The 22937-nt window shown below is 43.4% G+C and overlaps 1 protein-coding gene across 5 annotated transcripts in view; it reads left to right on the top strand.

Annotated features, from left to right (window-relative positions):
• The window catches only part of Clec16a (C-type lectin domain containing 16A), a 223779-nt gene that overhangs the window by 71154 nt on the left and 129688 nt on the right, over window positions 1-22937 (top strand). For all 5 annotated transcript variants that reach the window (XM_059269996.1, XM_059269997.1, XM_059269994.1 and 2 more), the window contains exons 11-12: window positions 1217-1349; window positions 5214-5314. In XM_059269996.1, coding sequence (XP_059125979.1) covers window positions 1217-1349; window positions 5214-5314 — 234 coding nt within the window. The remainder of the gene's footprint in view (window positions 1-1216; window positions 1350-5213; window positions 5315-22937) is intronic.

The raw sequence follows: 22937 nt of genomic DNA, 5'->3' as shown, positions 1-22937 counted from the left end.
TGACCCCACACACTGCCAAGTTCATCAAAAGTGAGGAAAGTCTGAAAAACTCTTATGGCCCAGCAGAGCCTAAGCACAGTGGCTGGAGCTAATAAGATCCTAGAACAAAAAGGACATTAGGGAAGGGAGTGAAATCTAACCAAGTACACAGTTTAGCCGGTACTCACTTAAAAAGAGCTAAGAAAAAAAAGAACAGGTGAGGAGAGTGACCATGGCATCTCCAAGGGGGTGACATTTAAGCTGAGCACTGGAAGATGTAACTGAGTAACACCCATGTCTGAGAAAGTGAGCCATTTGAGAGCTAGCCATCAATAAGCCAACACGGCCAGAGGGGGAGCCTGCAAGGCAGAGAAGGCCAGAGGGTGAGATCAGAGGCAGATAGGGCCAGGCGTGGGAGGCTTCAGGCCGTGGTCTGTACCATTTGGATTTCATCCTGAGTGTGAGGAGAAAGCGTTGGGAGTTTGGAACAAAGGAGGGACATGAGTTTATTTCCAGTTACTGTCACGTGGGTCTGTGTGGTGAACAAATGAGGACAAGAGAGGAAGTGAAGCCAGCTGAGAGATCTGTATGTGCCCGTGGAAAGCACAGGGGAAGGACATCCAGCCCAGGGGTCCTCACCACACGACAAGGACTCCTGATGGGAAGGAACCCCAGGAAGCATAGCATCGCTCTTGACTTCCAGGTCTTTCTGCTCAGTGGTTCTTAATGTTTGGGCAAATAAAAACATATATGGCACTTTAAGTCGGTTGCTGTAAATTGCTCTTCCAGAGGTGGAAAAAACAAAATGAGGTTCCTAACTTGCCTCCAGCTTCCAGAGGTTGTTAATGGAAAGGGGAAACATGGCCTCTGTCCTGTGAGAGCTGTCTCTAAAGTGTAAAGAGCTTCAGAGCACTCCAGTGAATTAATTAGCCACATGTTATGGCTTCTGAGCTGCCCCCCACCCCTTTGAAAAAGAAGTGTGGTAACAAGCAGAGTCAAGTATCTTTAAATCAGGAAATAGAACAAACGACTTCCTTGTGTGTTTCTCAGAGGGGTGGACAGAGGGGCCTGGCCTAGACGGCTTCTGCCCACATGTTGCTGGTGTCACTCCCACTGTTGAGACTTGGCTTGGCATGTCTGGGGTGCTTTACACGTGCGTGGTCTAGACCTTGAAGAGGCTTCTGAGTCTCGGTTATTGATGCCAGCTGAGCTCACCCGTCTCCATGTTTGCTTCCAGAGATTGAGATGGTGATTATGGAGCGTAGCAAGCTCTCCGAGCTGGCCACTGCTGGGGCCTCAGTGAGGGAGCAGAACACCACGGACGAGGAGAAGAGCGCTGCCACAGGCGCAGAGAGCACACAGTGGAGCAGGTAGGCAGCAGGGCACTGCTGGGGGCTCTAGACAGCCACTCAGCCTTGGCAAAGGTAAACAACCCCTCACAGCTACCCTGCACACCAAATGGCTGCCCTGTTCGCCTTTGTTCCCTCTGCTTCAGCCTCTGGCCACCCAGAGGCATGAGCTCTTGAGGTGCATGAGAAAAGAACTGACCCTTGACATGTGCTCATACCCTTATCCTTTGGAAAGGTGGCCAGGACAGGACACTGCCACCGTGGAACACTTGGCAACTAGGCTGGGTCTAACGAAAGGAGGACCCTCTTGAGAGCCAGTGGGCATGAAGTTCCCATCTCTGTCCTTGATTGCCGTGCTTGCTTGCATCTGTAGGGCCTTTGGCACACGATGAGATCTACTGCTGCCGCCTGTCCTGGCCCACCTGACACTCACACTCACTGGCTCGTGGAGCTGATCTTGAACCTTACCCTGCTTATTTCCTACAGTTTTGCTGAGGCTCATCAACTACAGCACAGGATTGTTCCCACAGTCTGCAGGGAGCAGCTAGAGGGCATCTTCATGTTAGGGTTGTTCCCTGTCCTGTTAGGCAGCCACACCACACAGGCCTCAGCAGCAGGTTAGTGTGTTAGTGCAGGTACACTGATGTGGGTTTTTGGTCTCCCTGCAACACACTGACTTCTTGAAGCCTCAAGGTGTGGCCAGGAATGTACTCCCTCCACACAATCACCCCATTTGTTAACCCAGTTGAAAGCACTGAAGTGTACTTATTTTCAGTTTTTTTCTCCATGTCTTATTGGTTAGTGGGTGTGTGGGTGGTGCTGAGGAGGGAGGCCAGGCCCTCCATCAAGTAGGCCAGTATCCTGCTGCTGGCGAAGCCATGTACATTACTAGTTCTTATTTTCTTCTTTGTTTGGATGGTGTTTGGTTTTCTAACAGAGAGGATTAACTTGTAGCAGATGTACAAGAGAACAGTTTTTTGATTTTGTTAACTAAAAATCATTGGCTAACACATGGTTGTCAGTTGTAACCTGTAAAGGAAGCCTTTTATGATTTTACTTAACAATATGTAACCCCTGAGCTCTGAAAATGAAGAAATTCATTCTAAGCATAGAAGAGACAGGTTAGAAGCGTGGTCCAGCATTAGTTAGACTGTGAATAACTGGAACAACCACAAATGACAAACAGTAGAGGATGCTTAAGCAGATGAGATCTGTGTGCTTACAGAACATTAGCTGCTGCTCCTTTTCCTGTGACACCGCCATGGTGATGTGCAGGTTTTAGGATCCAGTGCATGGATTCATGATCCTGAAAGAGTAACACTGTAGCTTTGTGAAAGTGAGAAGGAAACCAAGACGTTCTGTGTGATTATTGGACTGGATGACTCCTTTTTCCCTGCATCTTAGGGGACAGTTAATCGGGTTCTTTTTAACCTCAGATGACTAACTGGTAACTCTGACTGCATGGCTTTCCAATTAGCAGAACTTGGCTCGGCTTGGGCGTGGGCTGCCTACAGGCCTGAAGCAGCAGCCCATCTCCCAGCACTGAGGCTGGGAGCAAGTGAGGAGGAAGATGGCCATTTGTTCCCCAAAGCATCAGTTGAATCTTGACATCTTTCCCGCTACTGTGAGAACTGGAGCTACTGTAGTTTTCTTTGTATAGTGTCCTGCCTGCAATTGGGATCAAGTTAGATACCCCCCTTCCCCCCCCCCCAAAAAAAAAAAGAACCCTACAAAAGCCATTGTTGTTTTGTTTTGAGACAGTCTTAGTAAGTAGCTCTCCCTGGCTGGCCTGAAATCCACAGAGCTCCTCCCCCTGCCTCTGCTTCCTGAGTGCTGGGATTAAAGGTGTGCACCCAGGCACAGCTCAGCAACTTTTAAAAGGTATATAAATTTTTATGCACATCCTAAAAAATGTGAAAAGTCTTCAGAAGTACAAAGAAGAAATAAAAGTCAGTGATCCCAGATGTTCCTATTTTGATTATTTCTTACAAACTTCTTACAAAAAGCCACTTTTCTGGGCATTTTGTCCCCCATCCCCAGCTCATGCCTGTCATTTTTTATTTCTCCTTTTGCTGTTTCATATCAAATCCCAGCATCTTTATCACATCATTGTCCTTAGTAAACGCGTGCTTAGTAGCTTCTTCACACTACTCCATATCAATATGTAAAAGCAGCACACACACAGCAAGCCCTCCCTCTGTTCCTGTGCTTGGTTAGTCACGTGATTCCCAGTGCAAATATGATCCAAATTGTGAGAGCTGCTTTACAAGAAGGTTTTACAATTTATGCTGCTCTCACATTTGGCAGAGTTGTTGCTAAAAAAAAAAAAAAAAAAAAAAAAATACTCACAAAACCCAAATCTACGCCGGGCGGTGGTGGCGCACGCCTTTAATCCCAGCACTCGGGAGGCAGAGCCAGGCGGATCTCTGTGAGTTCGAGGCCAGCCTGGACTACCAAGTGAGTTCCAGGAAAGGCGCAAAGCTACACAGAGAAACCCTGTCTCGAAAAACCAAAAAAAAAAAAAAAAAAAAAAAAAACCCAAATCTACACACAAAGCTGTGGACAGGTCTGAATGGAGGAGCCCCATCCTGGGCACTAGAAAATAGAGACTGAATGTCAATGTACACATTGAGGTTTTTTCCTTTTAATTTTTGTGTGTCACATGTTTATTTGAAACATGACAAATACATTTTCACTACTTTATTTTCATTTTTCAGCTTAATATTTTGTGTTGACACGTGAGGATTTGAGGACTTAAATGAGGAGCTAGGAGTGTAACTCAGTAATAGAGCACTTGCCTGGCATGCTCAAGGTCTTCCACTCCATCTCCAGACTGCCCCCTCAAAGGCCTAAGATATTCAAGATTGTATGGAAGACTCTGCAGCAAATGGTCTCCTTTGAACAGTCCTATTTTCAACCCTCAAAATAGTCCATTGCCAATACCCATGTGACTTCTGAGTGTTAAATACATCCTTGTTCACTCTCTGGAGTACTTGGCTTTCTTGACCTCAGCCTGGCAGTGGGACAGCCTCAGATGGGGTCAGAGTCTCCTGCCCCCAGGCCTGCCCTGTGCTTATTCTGTTGTCTGTTACTGAAGAGTCTTGCCAGGCTAGGCCCCACCCTGGGAAGGACAGCACTTGGGATGTGGATTCCCCAGGTTATGGCAACTCTTTATATCTTACCCACAAAGTACAGGGGAGATTGGTGAGAGACCTCACCATCAATTCTTCTAGTCAAGGAATATTAGCCTAAGAAATTGCTGAGCTAGGACACTGCCAAAATGAAATCATGGAGAAGTATCCTTGCAATATTAAATATAATAATCAAATACAGTGCATGACCCTATGCCGAGGCCCTCCAGTCAGCCTTCTGGGCTGGAATGCTTCTGTGCAGTTAAGGAACTCAGCAGAGGGTTTGTAACAGGAAGAAGCCAGATCAGCATTTGAACCCGGTCAGTCTGACTCCATAGCTGTACCTTTAAACTCACTCATGTGCTGTCTGTGCCTTGCCAGGTAGTGTCGGTCCATTATATTATCCTGTGATGATGTGCACCTGTGCTGTCTCTGCCAGCTGGCAGAGGAGTGCAGAAGAGCAGGGACTTTGTACCTATCATCTCCAGAATCTGAGACACCCAGTGAGTGACTAAGTGGTCTGTTCCTTGGTCACTTTCCCCTCTAAATGACATCTTTCCAAGGTCAGAGCCCAGCTCTCATTCATTTGGATGTGTTCCCAGTACCTGATTCTGGACCAGGCACATACTGCGTTTACCACAAACTAGTGGCCTTAGAGCCCAGACCTGTGAGAAGCAAAGACAGCTGATGCTGTCAGGTGAGAGGGAAAATATGCACTTGTGCCAGAGGATTACAGACCTCTCCTCTTTTCCAGACCCTTCCTGGATATGGTCTACCATGCCCTGGACAGCCCTGATGACGATTACCACGCCCTCTTTGTGCTCTGCCTCCTGTACGCCATGTCTCATAACAAAGGTAGGCATGCTCCTCACCGTCTTTGATGTCTGTGACACAGCACTGCGTACGCTCTGTGCATCCTTCCTCTTTACTGATGCAGAGGGAGGGAGGGCACTTGGGGAAGGAATTTCCTTTATGGCCTCTGAGGTAAGTCCTACAATGCTCTTCTTCAGCCTCATTACAATTTCTCAGGTGTTTTTCTGCAGACTGAAGCCACAGGCATTGGTGACTCAGGCGTGGTAGTGGGAAATTCAAGTGTGGCTGTCTAACCCAATGAGGCTGGCTTCCCACTGTGGCTTTCTACAGACCCCTTTCTGCTTTACAGCTAACCTAACCAGCGACCACTTTCCTGACATCAGAGAAAACCAGTCAAATTGGAACCTTGGTTTTGCTATTTATAATACTTGGTGTTCTTGCCGTGGGCTCATTGCTAAAATAGACCTGGGTGGAAGCGTAGGTTTCCTTTCTAAAGAAAGGTGTGGTTCTCCAGCTTCCCTTGCTCAGGCTGTGTGGCCAGGCTCCAGTTCCAACAGAGCTGACAATTCCCTGGCATGCACCAGTCCCTCCCTCAGTGCCCAGTGCCGGGAGCAGCTTCTGCTCTTGGCCCACCTGGCTCCCCACAGCCAAGTTTGGAGCTTTTCCTCAAGAATATTCACAAGAACTGGAGTTGGCGTAGAATGACACATGGTGTCAAGTGATACTACAGGAGCTTTACACTAAGCTTGTTGGGAGTAAATGTCTACTAACTGATGCTTGCTGAGACAGCCTATGGCTAGAGTCATTAAAGCAGAACTAAACCTCCGTGACTCTTCAAGCCTTAGTCATGGAAATTAAGTCAGTTGGCACACGAAAACATCTAGTGGCAAATGCCTCCCCTCTGCTTTGTCCCTAGCCTTCCTCTTGAAGACAGCGTCTGCATCAGTTTCTCACATGCCCTCTAAGGAAGCTGTGCACTCTCAGTTAAGAGAGCCAGCTGCACCTGGAGCCATCAGTGGGTGTCCATGTGACCTGCTGCTGGGCTTGCCCTTCTCTTACCATCAAGGCTTGACACAGTGCTTGTCATCTGTGTGGAGGTGCCTGCTGCATGTCTGGGCTGTGGGGCGTTTACCCAACCACCCCCACAGTTCCCCAGAGTTTTCTTGAGTGCGAGCAGCAGGAAATATTAGATAGAAGGATTTATTGCGGAGAATATCGCGGAGATAAACAGATAGAAAATAAAGGATAGCCTCGAGAGGGCCTGGAACCTATTCCAACGGGCCCCGACTGTCTCTGCCCCAGGGTTTTTATAGAGACACCAAGGGGTGGAGCAAAAGACCTCCTCCCAGCACAGCCAAGTGCAGACCATCTCAGACACCTGCACTTAGGCCCGTGGTCCTAATCATCCTCTATGCGGACCTGCTGGGTAAAGCCACAAGGAACCCGAGAATGGGCTCCCACAGGTCCCCCTTTCTTAATATATAAAAAAAACTATTAATGGCTTACAGCAATCTCCATAGCTGTTACACCTCCCAGTATGGGAGTAGAGGATGATATAGATGGCATTTCTCTTTTGAATTAGGTCCAAGGTGACTACAGCAGTCTTAGCTGCCTCAAGCCCTTTCTAAGCCAAAACTCTTAAGGCGGCTACAAACTTAAAGAATCCCTTAGCTTCATCATTACCATTAACAGGTTAACATAAATATTGCTATACATAGTCACAATTCTCTCAATCTTACAACTCAAAGCAAACTCTTAACAGAACCATTTGAATTAGCATATATGGTGCTATATATAGTTAACAATTTTCTCCATCTTACAACTTTAACTCAATCATTTGAATTTTCTTGTTAACAGAACATAGGAAAAACTTCGATGTATTCACATCAAACTTAAATATTTCCTTAACTCCACAAAACCAGGGTGCATTAATATCAATAGGGTTCTGCAAACATAATTCAATCTCATAGCTCCTCCTTTTCTTTATAATTTTTTAAAGAAAACCTCAAACCTAGTTAGAAGAACCCAAACTCATACAATTCCTACAAACCCATATTGAAAAGCAATCTTCTCAATCTAACCATTAACACTTTGAAAACTTAGCAAAACATCCAAAAGCAGTTTCTTAATAAAACTCTTTACACTTTAAAAGTAGTCTCTTAATATACCCCATTTGCATTTCTTACTAACAAAAACATGACATTAATCCCTCAAACAACTTTTGAAATTAGACTAAGGAATATTAACTCTTCCCCCTTTCTTTATAATTTAAGCAAAATCTCAAGCCTAGTTAGAAAACCCAAACGTTTCAATTTAAACAGTTCCATTTGTAACACAAAACCAGTTCTGTAAGTAATTTCATTTTTACATAAACAGTTCCACAAAACAATTCATGAATCACCAATTAATAAAGCATATATGCATACACAAAACTGCATCTTGACTCTAGGTAGAAATAATAAATTTCTTCATTTAAACAGTTCCATTTTTTTATGAATAAACTCAAAATTGTCCCATTGCAATGAAATCTCTATTGTTCATTTCATTTCTTAAGTCCCAAAATTCAAATGATAAATTCTGGTATGAGCCTTCCAAATATGAAGAAATCCATAACCAAAGTCTTTTTGTAATTTTATCTCATTTTAAGTTCAAAAAGTTCAAACAAGAAATAAATTCTGGTATCAGGCTTTCACTTCCAAATATGAAGAGACTTTTTACAACCAAAACTTTTTGCAGTTAACAATTTTAGTTCAAACAAGCGTCTCTGCAACTTTTGTTCTCACAGACCGACCTTTTTAGACAGTAGTAGTCTAAACTGCACCATTTTTTGATGTTAGCTCAGGTTTTTCTGTGTTGCGTCGATTTTCCACGGATCTCAGCTGCGGATGCCTTGTGCTGGTTCTGGCGTCCGCCATTCTTAGCTTCTTAGCGGCTTTTGGAGCTTTTGAAAAACCGCTCAGACTGCCTGCTTTGCAGTCTAGTAGGACACTACCTTCTGTGTCTCAGGTTCTTTCACCATATACATTAAAAATAGACTCACACTTAACATTTACACTTTACAAACTCACATATAACATTTTTTGCATTTAGATTCACATTCAACATTTACATGTTTTTACAAACTCACATATAACACATTAACATCTACTTATTTATACTCCTTAAGGAAACTACAGAACTACTTTAGCAAATATATTTCTTATATACTTATCATATTTCTTATTTAAACTTACATTTACAATTAGTATCTTTACTTCTTACAAGCTTATTACTACACGTCTTAGACTACCTTAGATATTTCTTGCAAGCTTATTTTCTTAAAGGAACTCTATAGATCTATTTTACAAACTTATACAGGGCTACCATTAGCATATATTTAACTTAGCAAACACCTAAAGATTTCTTAACACAGATCTAACAAGGTAATTTTTACAAACTCACATATCTTATTTTCTTCTTTTTCTATTTCTTACTCTTAATTATTAGTACTATCTCTATTAGACAGATTCTCTTAACTAGACAGGAAGTACGTACATCATTTCTAAAGTTTAGAGTTTATAGTCAGCTTTGTTATAAAGCACTGGGATTTAGTGAGTGTTGTTGTTATAGAATTGTGATAGTTGTTGCTAGGGGACTGTAACCTTCCCAGGATGACGCCACACTCCAAAGTTGCCAGTTCTCTCAGCCGTTCCGGACCCAGCAGAGATGCACTGTCAGCGGTAGACGGTGTTTAACTAGAGGCTGTCCCTTCACCCAAATTCATAATAGCTCCCGTAAGTGCTTCAATTCAGACAAATGTTTCTATTACAGCAGTACTCTTGGTTTGTTCTACCGAAAAACTTCCCTTCACGCTGACGGTGAAATTACCGTATTTAGCTGCTGTAAGCTCTTTGCCAAATATCGCACAGTTATTAGGTGATATAAAGTATTTTTCCAAAGGAGCTAGTAAAGCCAAAAGCGGCACAGCTCTGAACTCTATTTCCTCACTGTTTGCATTAACCAGTGACAAAACCTCAGAAACACTAATTGAGCCACTTTCATTCTGGTTCCATTGTAGGATCATCATTGGAGCTGACCTTTCTTAGTTCCAAGCTCCTTACGAAACGCTCCGGTAATCACCGAGCTTCATTCTCCTCTTGTGAAAAAACACAAACATGTCCTCGACCCCATATTAACACAGGATCGGGACCCTTCCACAATCCCGAGCAGGGATCTTTCCATTTCGCATTACCCTCAGCTAAAGGACCAGGAAGATTGGAGTGAACTCTAATATGGCCCACAAAGCATGGCAGCTTTCTTTTTTTTTTTTGGTTTTTCAAGACAGGGTTTCTCTGTGTAGCTTTGTGCCTTTCCTAGAACTCACTTGGTAGCCCAGGCTGGCCTTGAACTCACAGAGATCCGCCTGGCTCTGCCTCCCGAGTGCTGGGATTAAAGGCGTGCGCCACCACCGCCCGGCTGGCAGCTTTCTTTTGTAGATAGCATAAGTTTCCTTCATATCTAAGACAACGTTCAGTGTATAAACTGCTCTCTCTTGCTTTAAGGATTTTAAAGTGGCTTGTTTGATCTTATAGGTAGCTTTCTGTCATCCAACTACCGTTAAAACTTTGCACAGCTATTAGGGTAAATAAGTCATTTTACCAACCCCCAAACCACGAAGTGCCTAGTTCCATATCCTTTCAATGTTTCGTTGGAACTGACACTTAAAACTCTTAGATGATTTTCCTCCTTATTCTTTTAAAAGCTGTATTTTAAGTTTACCATGAATGTATTTTCGAGCTGACAAAAGTGTTTCAGGGCAATGTCGCCATCTTTAGCAGAAAAACTACCTTTCCCAGAATGCATTTCCCTTATATCAGTCCATAATAGTATCAGTCCCTTAAATCAGTCCTTTATATCATTTCCCTTATATCAGTCATTTCCCATAGTTCTTTTTGGGTCTAAGAGTCAACTTTTAAGTTCTTTTTTACCAGACTTGCTTACAAATTCTTGCCCGGGAGGTTTGAACAAAGTTTTTTGCTTTTGCAACGGGAGATTTGAACAGGCATTTTACATTTTCAATTATGGGACATTGGGAGGTTTCTGGTCTCTCCTCAGCTGGCTTTAACAGGTGTCTCTCCTTTAATTGACACTGGCCCCCAAATCAGAACTGCACCTGCCTCGTTAGCGCGCATTGAGGTGGGCAATTTCTGATAGCAACTTTCCTCGGGGCTTGTGTTTGTCTTAGCCAGTCAGTGAAAAACATTCACAACAGAGTTTTTTCATAGCTCTTTCAGAGAGATTTTCTCCCACTGATCTATTTCATTTTGCTTGTTCCTTCCTTCCCCAGATGCAGAGCTTCAAGTATCTGCGGCTCTGTACCTCTGCTAGCTGCCCTTGGAAGTAGGGGCTTTTTTTCTCCCCCCCGAATCTGCCTCAAATTCTAGCAGCTTTTTCAGGTCATATTTTTCTGGGGAGGAATCGGTCCCTTCTGTTTTAGAGTCTTTCTCCCAGACAGTTCCCAGTTTGGTCTCAGTTTATCCCCTCTACCCCAGAAACAGTTTCCGACACTACAGTGGCGGCTTTCCCTGCTACTGAAGGTAGGGGCTTTTTGTCCGTTTCTGTTTTCGGGGTCTGTGTGGTTTGCGTACAGACTGAAAATCTAACAAAGGAGGTTTTTGCCATTTCTAAACTCCCATTAGGATAGGCGTTTTACTTCATCAGGCCTTCACCTGACCCAGTCCCCCAGTGGGTTGCATTTGCTTGTCTGGGTGCTCAAGGACAGAGCTTATGCCAGAGACAATCACCCCTTAGGGCTACACTCCCCCTCATCTCACGGAGTCAGTTGAAACAAAGCTTTTCTCAAAGAGGTGCTTTCTCTGACAGAAAAGAAAGCATTACTCCTGGACAGTTCTGTTCTGCCCTGGCTGGGCTCTTTCCCCAGACAGCGTTCTGACTCAGCAGCACAACTGCTTCAGACACAGTTCAGCTTTACTGTTTTCTCAGAAAGGTCCTTACTCTGATAGGAAAGCTTTTTTCTCAGATTTCTTTTTGCAGCTGTGGACCTACCAACTCGGGATTTGTAGGAGAGCAGGCAACTGTGCTGTTCCCACTGGCTTTAGTTTTGTTTGTTCATTAGCAATCTTCCCCTGGGTCCTGCACCTTCCTGCCTCAGCTCTATGCTCCAGGAAGTTTACAACTGCAGGAACCCTAGTATCCCCGAAATGCACCCCAACTCAGAGATGCTGGCCAGTCACCTCTGGGTTTTTGGTCAGAAGCGAGGATACAATGCTAACAGTTTGCATGCTTCAGGGGATCTTTGCATTAGGACGATTAGGAGCACCTTTTCATTCTGAAATGCTCAACTCAGAAACAAAACCCTTGATGCCTCAGCTCCACTGTAACTGAAAAGCTTGGCTTTTTTGTTTTTCTCAGGTAAAGTTTCTGGCCCTTTTGGGCTCTCTGTAGCTCTTTACCCACACTCTCCCAAGCGTTTCCCTCAGGGTACTCTGACCCACTGTCTTTTACTAGCTTGAAGAGACACAGCTTACAAGAGGTTTTTAGGAACTTGTCCCTGCCTCCTGCATTGCAGGGACAATTTTTAAGGCTTGAAAAACAGAACTTAGAGGTTTTGCTGTCTTAAGAGGTTTGTTGTTTTTCCCTTAGAGCTAATCACAGGTGGTCCCCATACTAATATCTTCAGGTGATTCTAATTTTTGCCCTTGAGAGAAAGTTAAAGGCTTTAGTTTTTAAGTTTGAGAGCTTTTGAGAAAGATGAAGGCTTTTTAGAGTTTTTTCCCCCAAATTTTCCAAGAAAAGCTTTAAGAGAAAGGTTTTTTTTCCCCCCAAGAGAAAGAGCAACTTTTCCCAAAACTTCCCAACTTTAAACTTTTTGGCTTTTTACATCCCCATTTTTGCCTCAGGGAGAAATCACTTTCTCCTGCCGCTTGGACTTAGCATTTCAGCTGCCCCAGGTCAAAAGCTTCCATAGGAAACTTATTCTTCCCCATAAGCTCGAAGAAGAGCTTTTTTACTACCCAAATAGCCCAAAGAAAGATTTTTCCCCCAGTTTGCATTCAGAGCCCCCAAGTTAGAAAATTGACGAGTTTTTCTGTCTAGTTGCCTTACTTATTTTTTCCTACACAATCTTACACTTCTAAGTTTTCCCTACACTATTTTACTACCCTATGCCTTATACTTATTTTTCACAGATAGAAATTGAGAAAGGGATAGAAGATAGAAAATTTTGACAGAAGAGAATTTCGCTGCAGCATCGGACATCCTTCCAGTCCGCTTTCCTTTTCTCTCGAGGATAAAACCCCTGCCTCTCAAAAATATATATATAAAAAATATATATTTTCCATAACACCGGCATGCCTCATCCACTGGCAGGGCTGAACTCAGCACTTTCGCCAAAAACTCTGTAATAAAACTATTATTTTCCTTTATCTTTAGTCCCTATTACTTTGTCTTTAGTCCCTGTTCATTTGTCTTTAGTCCCCCCTTCTTTTTAGTCCCCCCTTTTTTTTCTTTAGTCCCTTTTTTTCTTTTTTCTTTAGTCCCTGTTCATGGCGCCATTCTGTGGGGCGTTTACCCAACCACCCCCACAGTTCCCCAGAGTTTTCTTGAGTGCGAGCAGCAGGAAATATTAGATAGAAGGATTTATTGCGGAGAATATCGCGGAGATAAACAGATAGAAAATAAAGGATAGCCTCGAGAGGGCCTGGAACCTATTCCAACGGGCCCCGACTGTCTCTGCCCCAGGGTTTTTATAGAGACACCAAGGGGTGGAGCAAAAGACCTCCTCCCAGCACAGCCAAGTGCAGACCATCTCAGACACCTGCACTTAGGCCCGTGGTCCTAATCATCCTCTATGCGGACCTGCTGGGTAAAGCCACAAGGAACCCGAGAATGGGCTCCCACACTGGGCCATAACTGGTTAACTAGCAGGAGGCAGCTTCCAGAGTTTCCTTTCTAGAAAGACATTCTCGACAGCTCTCCTCAAAGTAAACCATTGTGCTCATAATGAAGCTAAAGACCTAGCCTGATGCCACCGCCACCTCCTCCCTCTCTTCCTCCTCCTCCTCCTGTGGTGTTGGGTAGAGATGGAACCCAGAGCCCCATGTATACTAGCCAAGCCTTATAGCCTGAGACTTTAAAAAGCATGACAGGCTCCAGTTCCTGCTGATGTTGTGTCTCATCCCCTCCCATACATGCAGTCTCCTTCCTTCCCCTGTGACCCCTCCAACACCTGGCCCACTGCCTCTCACATGGATGCCATCCATTACCGGGAGCCAAGCAGCCCCATGACAGCTACTGCCTCCCCACAGGCTGTAGTCAATTCCTGCTGGTGGCATGCCGGGTTCCTCAGCTCTGGGTTCCAGCACACCTTGTCAGGTTGCATTCATCCCCATGAGTATACACTCCCTGCCATCCTGTTGCTGTTAGCATTGCCATCCAGAGTTGCACCTGCCATGGCCATTGGTACTTTGCTTCCTTTGCTCCTGACAGTTTCTCATCAGCTTGTCTGTTCTCCCTTTCTGGCATGTCTGATCAGTTAATTTCCCCAGTGTCTCTGCATAGGGCTGTCTCCAGCCAGGGCTGAAGATGGAAACCAAGGCAGGAGCAAAGAGCAAATGAGGCTGGGCTGCTGTTCAGTGGTCATTATCTCAGGCCCGCGATGGGTCAAGGATATTGCTGTTTTGTAGTTCACCCCCCATAGCACCCCTTACAGTGAGACTGCTTTGCCTCTCTGGCCTTTGCTATTCAGGAACATTTAGTTTCTCCCTTAGCCTCCACCCTTCTAGACTTGCTCTGTGGAGTAACAGACAGTACCTGGTTTTCCACCTTGGTTTGGTTTCTAGGACTCCCTTCTCAGACCTTGGGGCTAAGGGCTAGGGTTCACACTCAGGTGCAGCAACAGAACTCTGGTAGAGGTAAGCTTGTACTCACTGAATTCATCCATGTTCTGTGGATGAGCAATGGAAACTGCCTCTTCTCCATGGATGCCAAAAAAAAAAAGTCTATGAGAAGGCCTGGGTGGCACCTCATAGGAGACAGGAAGTTGATGAGAAGGACTGGAAAGGACTGTTAGAAACCTTGGCAATAAGTATTGATGAGCCTTCCCTCAAGGACTCCAATTTGGTCCTCGTCAGTCCCGAAATGGCTGCAGCTTGGTGCTGTGCCTGACTTTGGAATATAGAGGGACTTTTTTCTGCCTGCCAGTTCCCAATTAACTGACATAGGGACTAAATACGAATTATGAATGCTCAGCTGATGGCTCAGGCTTATTACTAACTAGCTCTTACAACTTAAAATAACCCATTTCTATTAATCTATGTGCTGCCCTGAGGCTCATGACATTTACCTCTCCTGCATGTCTTGCTTCCTCTTCATCTGGCTGGCGACCCCTCTGACTCTGCCATTCTTCTTCCCAGAGTTTTCTGTGTCAGGCTGTCCCACCTATACTTCCTGTCTAGCTACCAGCCAGTCAGCTTTTTATTAAACCAATCTGAGTGACAAATCTTCACAGTGTACAAAAGGATCATTCCATAGCAGGTCAGTGTTGGCTGGGGATGGTGTCACAGCACATAGTGGTTCTAGGCCCCAGGCCTGTGTCTGGGACTCTTCTTTGGAAGCCTAGGAGCCACCTTAGTTAGTGCCAACACAGCACCTGTTACCAGAGAGTTTGTACCTTCTTGGGCTCACTCGTAGTCTTTCTTGCTGTTTTCTCTTTTCCTAATCACCACCTGTTGAGGTTCCTCTCAGAAATCACCTTCTCCAATGTTCTTTCCAGCTCTCCTAGGTGACACCCCGGGTTAATGCTACCTGTTGTGAAATTTTATGGACATTGTAGGATTTGACCTGTTTCTTTTTTTTTTTTTTTTTTTTTTTAAGGACTTTTTTTTTTTTTTTTTTTTTTAAAGGCAAGGTCTTATGCATCCCAGGCTAACTTGCAGTTCACTTTGTAGCTAAGAGTGACTGTGAACTTCTGATTCTCCTGCCCCCACCTCCCAAATGCTGAGATTACAGGTATGCACCATCATTCCTGGTTTAGGCAGTGCTGAGGCCTCATCTGAGTTAGGTTAACACTCTGACAACTGAGCTAGATATGCATCCCTCCCTGTTACGGATTTTTACGTCTGTGTCCATGAATAACACTGATCTAGAGACTTCTTGCAATTCTCTTATCTAGCTGCACTATAGTGATGTACCTTAGAGTGTAGCCTGGGAGGTAATTCATCCTCCTTTGTTTCTTGGGAGATTAAAAAAAAAAAAAAAAAAGCTAGCATTATTTCTTCTGTAAGTGTTCCTTGAACCAGTGGAGCCATCTGGACAAGGTATTTTCTATAAGGAAATTTTTTTTAGTTTTGATATCAATTATGTAGCCTAAGCTAGCCTCAGACTTGCAACCCTTCTTCTGCCTTAGCCTTCCAAGTGTTAGGGTTACAGGTGTGCTCCACCACACCCGCTGAAGGACAGATTTAACCACCAGATTTCTCTGTGGAGATGGTAGATTATCTCTTTTCTTTGAAGTGAGTTTTGGTGGTTTGCATCTTTCAAGGAATTTGTCATTCCATCTAAACTGTAAACTTTACGATTATAAATTTGTGGGTAGCTCTCCTCTGTCATCTGCATTGTCTGTAGGGTCTCAGTCTGTGGCCCTCTCTAGTCTGATAGTCTAGTCTAGTATTGATAATTTGGGCATCATCTATTTTTTCTGACCACTTTGGCTAGAGGATTATCAACTTTACTGATATTCTAGATGTTTTTATTGTTTCACTGATTTCTGATTAAATTTATTTCATACATTCTGCTGCTTCCTGCATATTTAATTTCTCTTTCTTCTATGGCTTCTTAAAATAGAAGCTTAGATTATTGGGGTATGTGTGTGAGATACACTCACCTTCCACCTTGTTTGAAACAGGGTCTTTTGTTCAGTGCTACATATGCCAGGCTGACTGCAAGCTTCCAGGGTTTCTCCTGTCTTGGCTCCCGTTTTGTCCTAGGAACACTAGATTACAGATGGGCCCTGCTGCACCTAGTTTTATATGGACCTGGGGAGCCAAACTCCAGATCTCACACTTAGACTGCAAGCACTTCCACCTTTGAGCTGTCTCCTGAGCCCTATAGCATTGACTTTGTAAGATAATTTGTTTTATTTCTTACATTAGCGTAGTGTGAAATGAACTGATTTTTTGCATGTAAGTTGGTGGATTTTAGTACATCTTGCCACAATCAGGATGCCTTACACTCCAAAACACTCCTTTTCTCAGTCCTCTTCAGCCATCTTTCCAAATGGTCATTAATTTTTAACTCTTCTCTTTTAAAATAAGAGTTTATATTATAAATTTTGATCTATGTAATCTCTATGCATTCAATTTGGACACTATAATTGCCTTTCTGATTTATTGTTGTTTCTCCTGTTGTCTGCAGAACTTCTGGTTGTTTCTATCATTGGTTTGGTTTGGTTTTAGATCATGCTGTCCCTTACCATTTTTGTTGCTGTTCTGCTTCTGGTAGTGTTGGGTTATTTGGCAGTTATTACTAATTTTACTGTAAGAAGAATTGCTAAACGGTCTTATTAATAAAAAAAAAAAAAAAAAACCTGGAGCCAGATATTGGAGTGAATGCTGAGAGATAAGAGAAATAGGAAAAACCACAGCCAGCTTCACCTTACCAGCCCTCAGTCTCCAAAGACACCTACTTCCTGTATACCCATGCCTATGCCTTTCTGTTCTGCCATCTCATTTCCTCTCTCCACCCAGCTACATCACTTCCTGTCTGTCTGTACAGACCTCCAGACCTTCATGGTTAACTAGTGTTGGAATTTAAGGCATATGCCACCATGCCTGGCTCTATTCCCAGTGTGGCCTTGAACTCACAGAGATCCAGATGGATCTCTACATCCCAAGTGATAGTATTAAAGGTGTGTGCTACCATTGCCTGACCTCTGTTTACTATAATGGCTGACTTTTTGCTCTGATCCTCATATAAACTTTATTAGGGTGCACAATATTTGGGGAGAAACAATATATCACCACATTTCCCCTTTTTGTCTAAAATTAAAAAATAGAAGTTATAACTAATATAAGAAAAACTATATACAATAAGTACAATAACTATATATAATATATACAAGCAATAAATACATCAACAATGTCTAGTCCATTTGCATTTGACAAATTTAGAGAATATTCCACTATCTATCCTATTTTGTGAATCCAATACAATCCAATTTTGTATTTTGTGAATACAAAAAATTGTATCTAATTCACTTTCTATCCTAATTTGCATTATAAAAAGTATCTTTTGATGTCTTTCAAACTTACACACTTAACACCTCTTTAATGAGTTTCTTTTCTGAATTCTTAACAAGGAAAACTATAACTATCTAATCTTCAGCTCCCTCAGAGACCCAAGAGGGAAATAATATTACCTAGTAAAACAGGAAATACAAACAAGCAACTTTCAAAAATTGTGAGTGTGACAGAAACAGCCAGCTGCCTGGGCAGTCACCCAAGGTTTCTCTGCAACATTGGGGCATCATCTTCAGTCTGCAGGTCTAGAGTATCTGACAGACTCATCTGTAAAGCAGGATTTTCTAAAGATACTTCCTACCTTGTCTTGGCAAGTATTGGCAGTCTTTTGTTTTGTGTCCTGCTTGTCCATTTTGGATAGCATACTGTCAGCAGTTGATGCAAGGGCACTTTCTTGCCCAGTGGCTAACTTTTGCCACAATGAAAGTAAACTCCATATGGAGTTTCTTCAGTGCCCATCATTTTCTTTGAAGTAGATGGGTACTGCCAAGAGCAGACATGTCTCATAGTTATGAAAAAAAATCTATGTTATTAAAACATCTTAAATGCCCTATTCTGCAGATCTCCAAAGTGTTTGAAGATGACCTGTCTATCTAAAATATATCTCTGCTTGACCTTGAAAACATACCTAGTATGACTACAAATTCAATTGTAATGACTACTAACTTTCATTTCTTTTTATCCTAATTATTTGTTAATAACAACTTTCAAGGATTAGCAAATTGCATTATATTGTTAAATGAACTGTATAGGTACAATACCTTGAGTAAGATTAGAAATATATGTACAATATATCCTAACAAAATTAATCTCAAATTTGTATCAATATACAAAATTTATATACAGTATACAAAAATCCAATCCAATGTAAAATATTTAAAATTAGTAGTTGCCTTATAATCTACCCTTTTTATCTTATCATTTTACATTGTTGAATTCTGGGTTTTTTCTTCCTAAGTATTCTTTTGACTTATGGTTAAGTTATTTGGACTCAATATGTTCTGTTTGGAGGCCTGCCTTTTTTTAAAGTGTATATGTATTTGTTTCTATGAGTCTGTGATATGTGTATATACATGTGAGTTTGTGTGTGTCATGCTCATGGGTGTGTGCATTTGTATGCAGATATGTGTACAGCTGGAGGTCAGAGGTTGTATCTTCCTCAATTGCTTTCCAGCTTATTTTTTTTTTGAGATGATGTCTTTCACTGAAACTTGAACTCACCAATTCAGCTCAACTGTCTAGCCAGTGAACTCTAGGGATCCACCTGTCTTGCATCCCCACCCCCTAAGACCTCCAGCACTGGAGTTACAGGCATGTGCCACTGGGTTCTGGGGATACAAACTTAGGTCCTCATGCATTTATAGCAAGCACTTTACCAACAAGCCATCTCCCAGCCCCTTTGAAGCTTACTTTTAAACTTGGATAGGACTGATCCAAACAGCCATTAGCCTGGACTAACTTGACTCCCCTTACTGAGGCAGTATCCTCTTGAGACCCATGACAAGGTAGCTATTCTCCCAACACTGTATGTGCTCCAGGATCACTCCCTGCTTCATGCCAGTAGGGCTTACATCTGTTTGTATGTTCAGAATCATGAGCTTAAGTGAACCCTCAGGAAGAAGCCCTGCCTATCTTTGATTCTCTCCCTCTCTATGAGGCTTCCCAGAAGCCCCACAGATTTCAGCCTCTTGACCTCCCAGCATTCATACTCTGCCTTCCCATCTCAGAGACTGTTGATTTGTTTAGGTTTTCTCTCCTTGTGCTGAAGCCTGGACACCCCAGATAGGAAGCTGGCTTGGAAATCCAGCCACTGCCATTGCTCTATCTCCCAGGGTTGGTCTCCTATGTACCATGCAGCCTCTTGTCTTGACCAAAGTCTGCTGAGTCTTGTTTTCTATGTTGCTTGAATCAGGAGGATATATCTACCTGTATTTGCTGTAAACCATGGTATATTTTTTGTCTTAACAGTTTTATTAAGACATAATTTTTAAAAATTGGGCAACAGAGTCTTGCTATTATAAGCAAGAGCTTGAACTTATAATCTTACCTCAGCCTCCCAGGGGCTAGGATTGGCATGGGCCACCATCAGACTTATTTGACGTATATTCAGTATATAATAATGTGTACATATTCAAATGAACAACTTTATACATTGAGACAAATGTGAGCACTCATGAAACCTTCACTAAAATCAGGACAGTGACATATCCATCAATCCCAAATTCCTTTATGTTCTCCTTACCTCTCATACTCTCCTCCTCAAATAACAGCTATCTGCCTGCTCTCTACCAGTGTGTGTGTGTGTGTGTGTGTGTGTGTGTGTGTGTGTGTGTCTGTCTGTCTGTCTGTCTGTAAAACTTTGCATTTTCTGGAATTTTATATAAACAGAGTCATGCAGTGTATACTCTTTTCTTATATGGCTCCTCAATCTGCTTAACTATTTTGAGATTCATATTACCATGTGTGTTTATTTCTTGTTGAATAGTATGCCATCATAAGAATGTACCCTAATTTGCCTGTCCATCTGCTCATAAGCTTTCTGTTGTTTCCAGGTTTGATATTCTAGCCAAAGTTGCTCTGAATGTTTGCATGCAAGTCTTTATGTGGACATGTATTTCCTTTTCTCTTGGGGAAATACCTAGGAATAGGATAGCTGAGCCATATGGAAGGTGTATGTTTACATTTCTAAAAAGTTTTATAGCGAGGTGTGGTGGGGTACAGCTGTGTTCCCAGCACTCTGTAGGCAGAGGCAGAAGGATGGTGAGTTTGAGGTCAGGGCTGCATACCCTGGGGGTCTGTGGGTTGGAGATGTAGCTGGAGTAAAAGCAAGTGTAGATCCTTAGCTTAGTCGTCATCAACCAAAACAACAACAAACCAACCAACCCACTATTGGAAGTACACTATTGGAAGTGCACTGACCTTTGTGAAGCCTGCAGGCTGCTAAGGAAGGCAGACAGTAAGCTACTAGCAAATGAGGATGGTGAGTGGTAACAAGCTTGATGAACTGGTGACAGTGGCAGGGGCTGGAGAAGACCCACAGTGACAGCATTGGCATGGGCAGAGACTCATCCTGGTAGGAATGCAAACCACAAAAGGGACCAAGACTATGGTATGCAGTGGGAAGCTCTGGAGGTTATAGAAACCAAAGCTGTTGAATCTGTGCAGCCTTCGTCTGTGTTTGCCTTGGTTCTTCTGTTTATCTCCAATCTCCTTAGTCTAAGTGACTGTGTTAAGAAGTTCATGAGGGAGTTGGAGAGGTGCTTCAGTGGTTAAGAGCACTTGTTGCTCTTACTGAAGACCCTGGTTCAATTCCCAGCACCCACATGGTGGCTCACAATCATTCATAACTGTGGTTCCAGGTTCATCAGTCATGCATTTGGTACACATACATACATGCATACAGGTAAAATATGCATATATATAAAGTAAATACATGGGAAAATTTTAAGAAGTTCATGAATGGCCAGGTGATGGTGGCACATGCCTTTAATCCCAGTACTCTGGAGGCAGAGCCAGGCAGATCTCTGTGAGTTCGAGGCCAGCCTGGTCTACAGAGTGAGATCCAGGACAGGTACCAAAGCTACACAGAGAAACCCTGTCTTGAAGAAAAAAAATCATGAACATACAAAAAATTTTTAAGAAGTTCATAAACAGTTTCTTCAGGGAGTTATTGAAACCAACACATGCAGAACATGTGTGCTAAGCAATGCACTTAGCCTGGCATTTGTTGCTCTATGTACAGACACCAGGCAGACCAAGGCCCTGGCCCAGGCAGCATCCATGTAATAGGGAAGCCCCACAAGGAGGTAAGAGCCTGCTTACAGGAGTCAAGGATGACTTCCTGAGGATTCTTGGACCGTGGGTGTTGTTGGTTGTTTTTGCTGTTTTGGGAGGCCCACCATCCAGCTTCCAAATAAATCACATGGAAACCTATTCTTAATTATAAATACCTGGCCTTAGCTTGGCTTGTTTCTTGCCAGCTTTCCTTAACTTAAATTATCCTGTCTACCTTTTGCCTCTTGACTTTTCCCATTCTCTTACTTCTGTAAATCTTACTCTTATTCCATGGCTTGCTGTGTAGCTGGGTGGCTGGCCCCTGGAGTCTTCCTCCTTCTCTGGCTATTTCTTTCTTGCTCCTCCCAGATTTCTCCTTCTATTTATTCTCTCTGCCTGGCAGCCCCGCCTTTCCTTTCTCCTGCCTTGCTCTTGGCCATTCAGCTCTTTATTAGACCATCAGGTGTTTTAGACAGGCACAGTAACACAGCTTCACAGAATTAAACAAATGCAACATAAACAAAAATAACACAGCTTAAAAAAATATTCCCCAACACATGGGTTCAAAGAAGTGTCCAAAAGGAAAACTGGCAAAGGACAGAGCCACAGGGTGCATAGAGCCTGGGACAGGTCTGTGATGGTCACATGTACACTGGTGTAGGGAAGCAACATGCTAAGTAAGCCAGATGCTTCAAGGGGCCAGAAGGCAGGAGCTGTCCTAGGAGGAAGTACAGTGGCCCTGAGCTGTGTTCTTGTGAGCTGTGGTGGCTATAGAAAGACAGTTGAACCAGGAAGTTTCATACCTACTCTACATCCCTCAGGATGGATTCTAGTAGTCTAGCACAAAGACATAAGCCATGGGAGACGTGGATAAGGTAAGGATTGTTGAAACCTAGCACACGCCTTGTGCAAGGCACTGCTGAATGAACTGGGACAGGTCTGACTAGTCATATCCAAAACAAGAAGAGAAGTTAAGATGATGGGGAAGGGAGGACGGGAATGAGAGGTTAGAGTGAGGAGTGGTGGAGGGGGAGCCAGGTTACCCTCCAGAGCAGCTAGGGGAGCTTTCTCCTATGGACGGGATGACATGGGACAGAGCAGAAAGTACCACGGAGTTAGCTCTGTGAGGATGAAGCAGACTGCTTCAGGTAAAGAGCCTGCAGGGAAGAAGTTCATACGAATTCGAGGAGCAGGGAGTAGGCCTAGTGAGGCTGGCCAGGGAGCCATGCAAAGAGATTTCAGGTTTATCCCGAATATCGTGGGAAACCCCTAGAGAACTGAGAAGTAGGAAAATGTCCTCAGGAAGTCTGGAAAGGTGGCTTTGGCTGTTAAGAGCACTGACTGTTCTTGCAGAGGACCCAGGTTTGATTCCCAGCACCCACATGGTGGCTCACAACCATCTGTTAACTATGTGTGTAGTGCACAAACATATATGCAGGCAAAACACACAACACACATACATATAAAATAAGTAATTTAAAAAAGCAAGAAAAAAAAAAGAATATCCTCAGATGCAAGTTTCCAGAGGAGCGCTGGGTAGAGAGCAGGGTGGGGAGTGCACTGCCAGAGAGAAGCTGAGCAGCTCAGTGTGGGGC

This window comes from Peromyscus eremicus, chromosome 8a, assembly GCF_949786415.1.
Source record: "Peromyscus eremicus chromosome 8a, PerEre_H2_v1, whole genome shotgun sequence".
Classification (NCBI taxonomy): domain Eukaryota; kingdom Metazoa; phylum Chordata; class Mammalia; order Rodentia; family Cricetidae; genus Peromyscus; species Peromyscus eremicus.
This window is presented reverse-complemented; position numbering and strand designations above follow the sequence as displayed.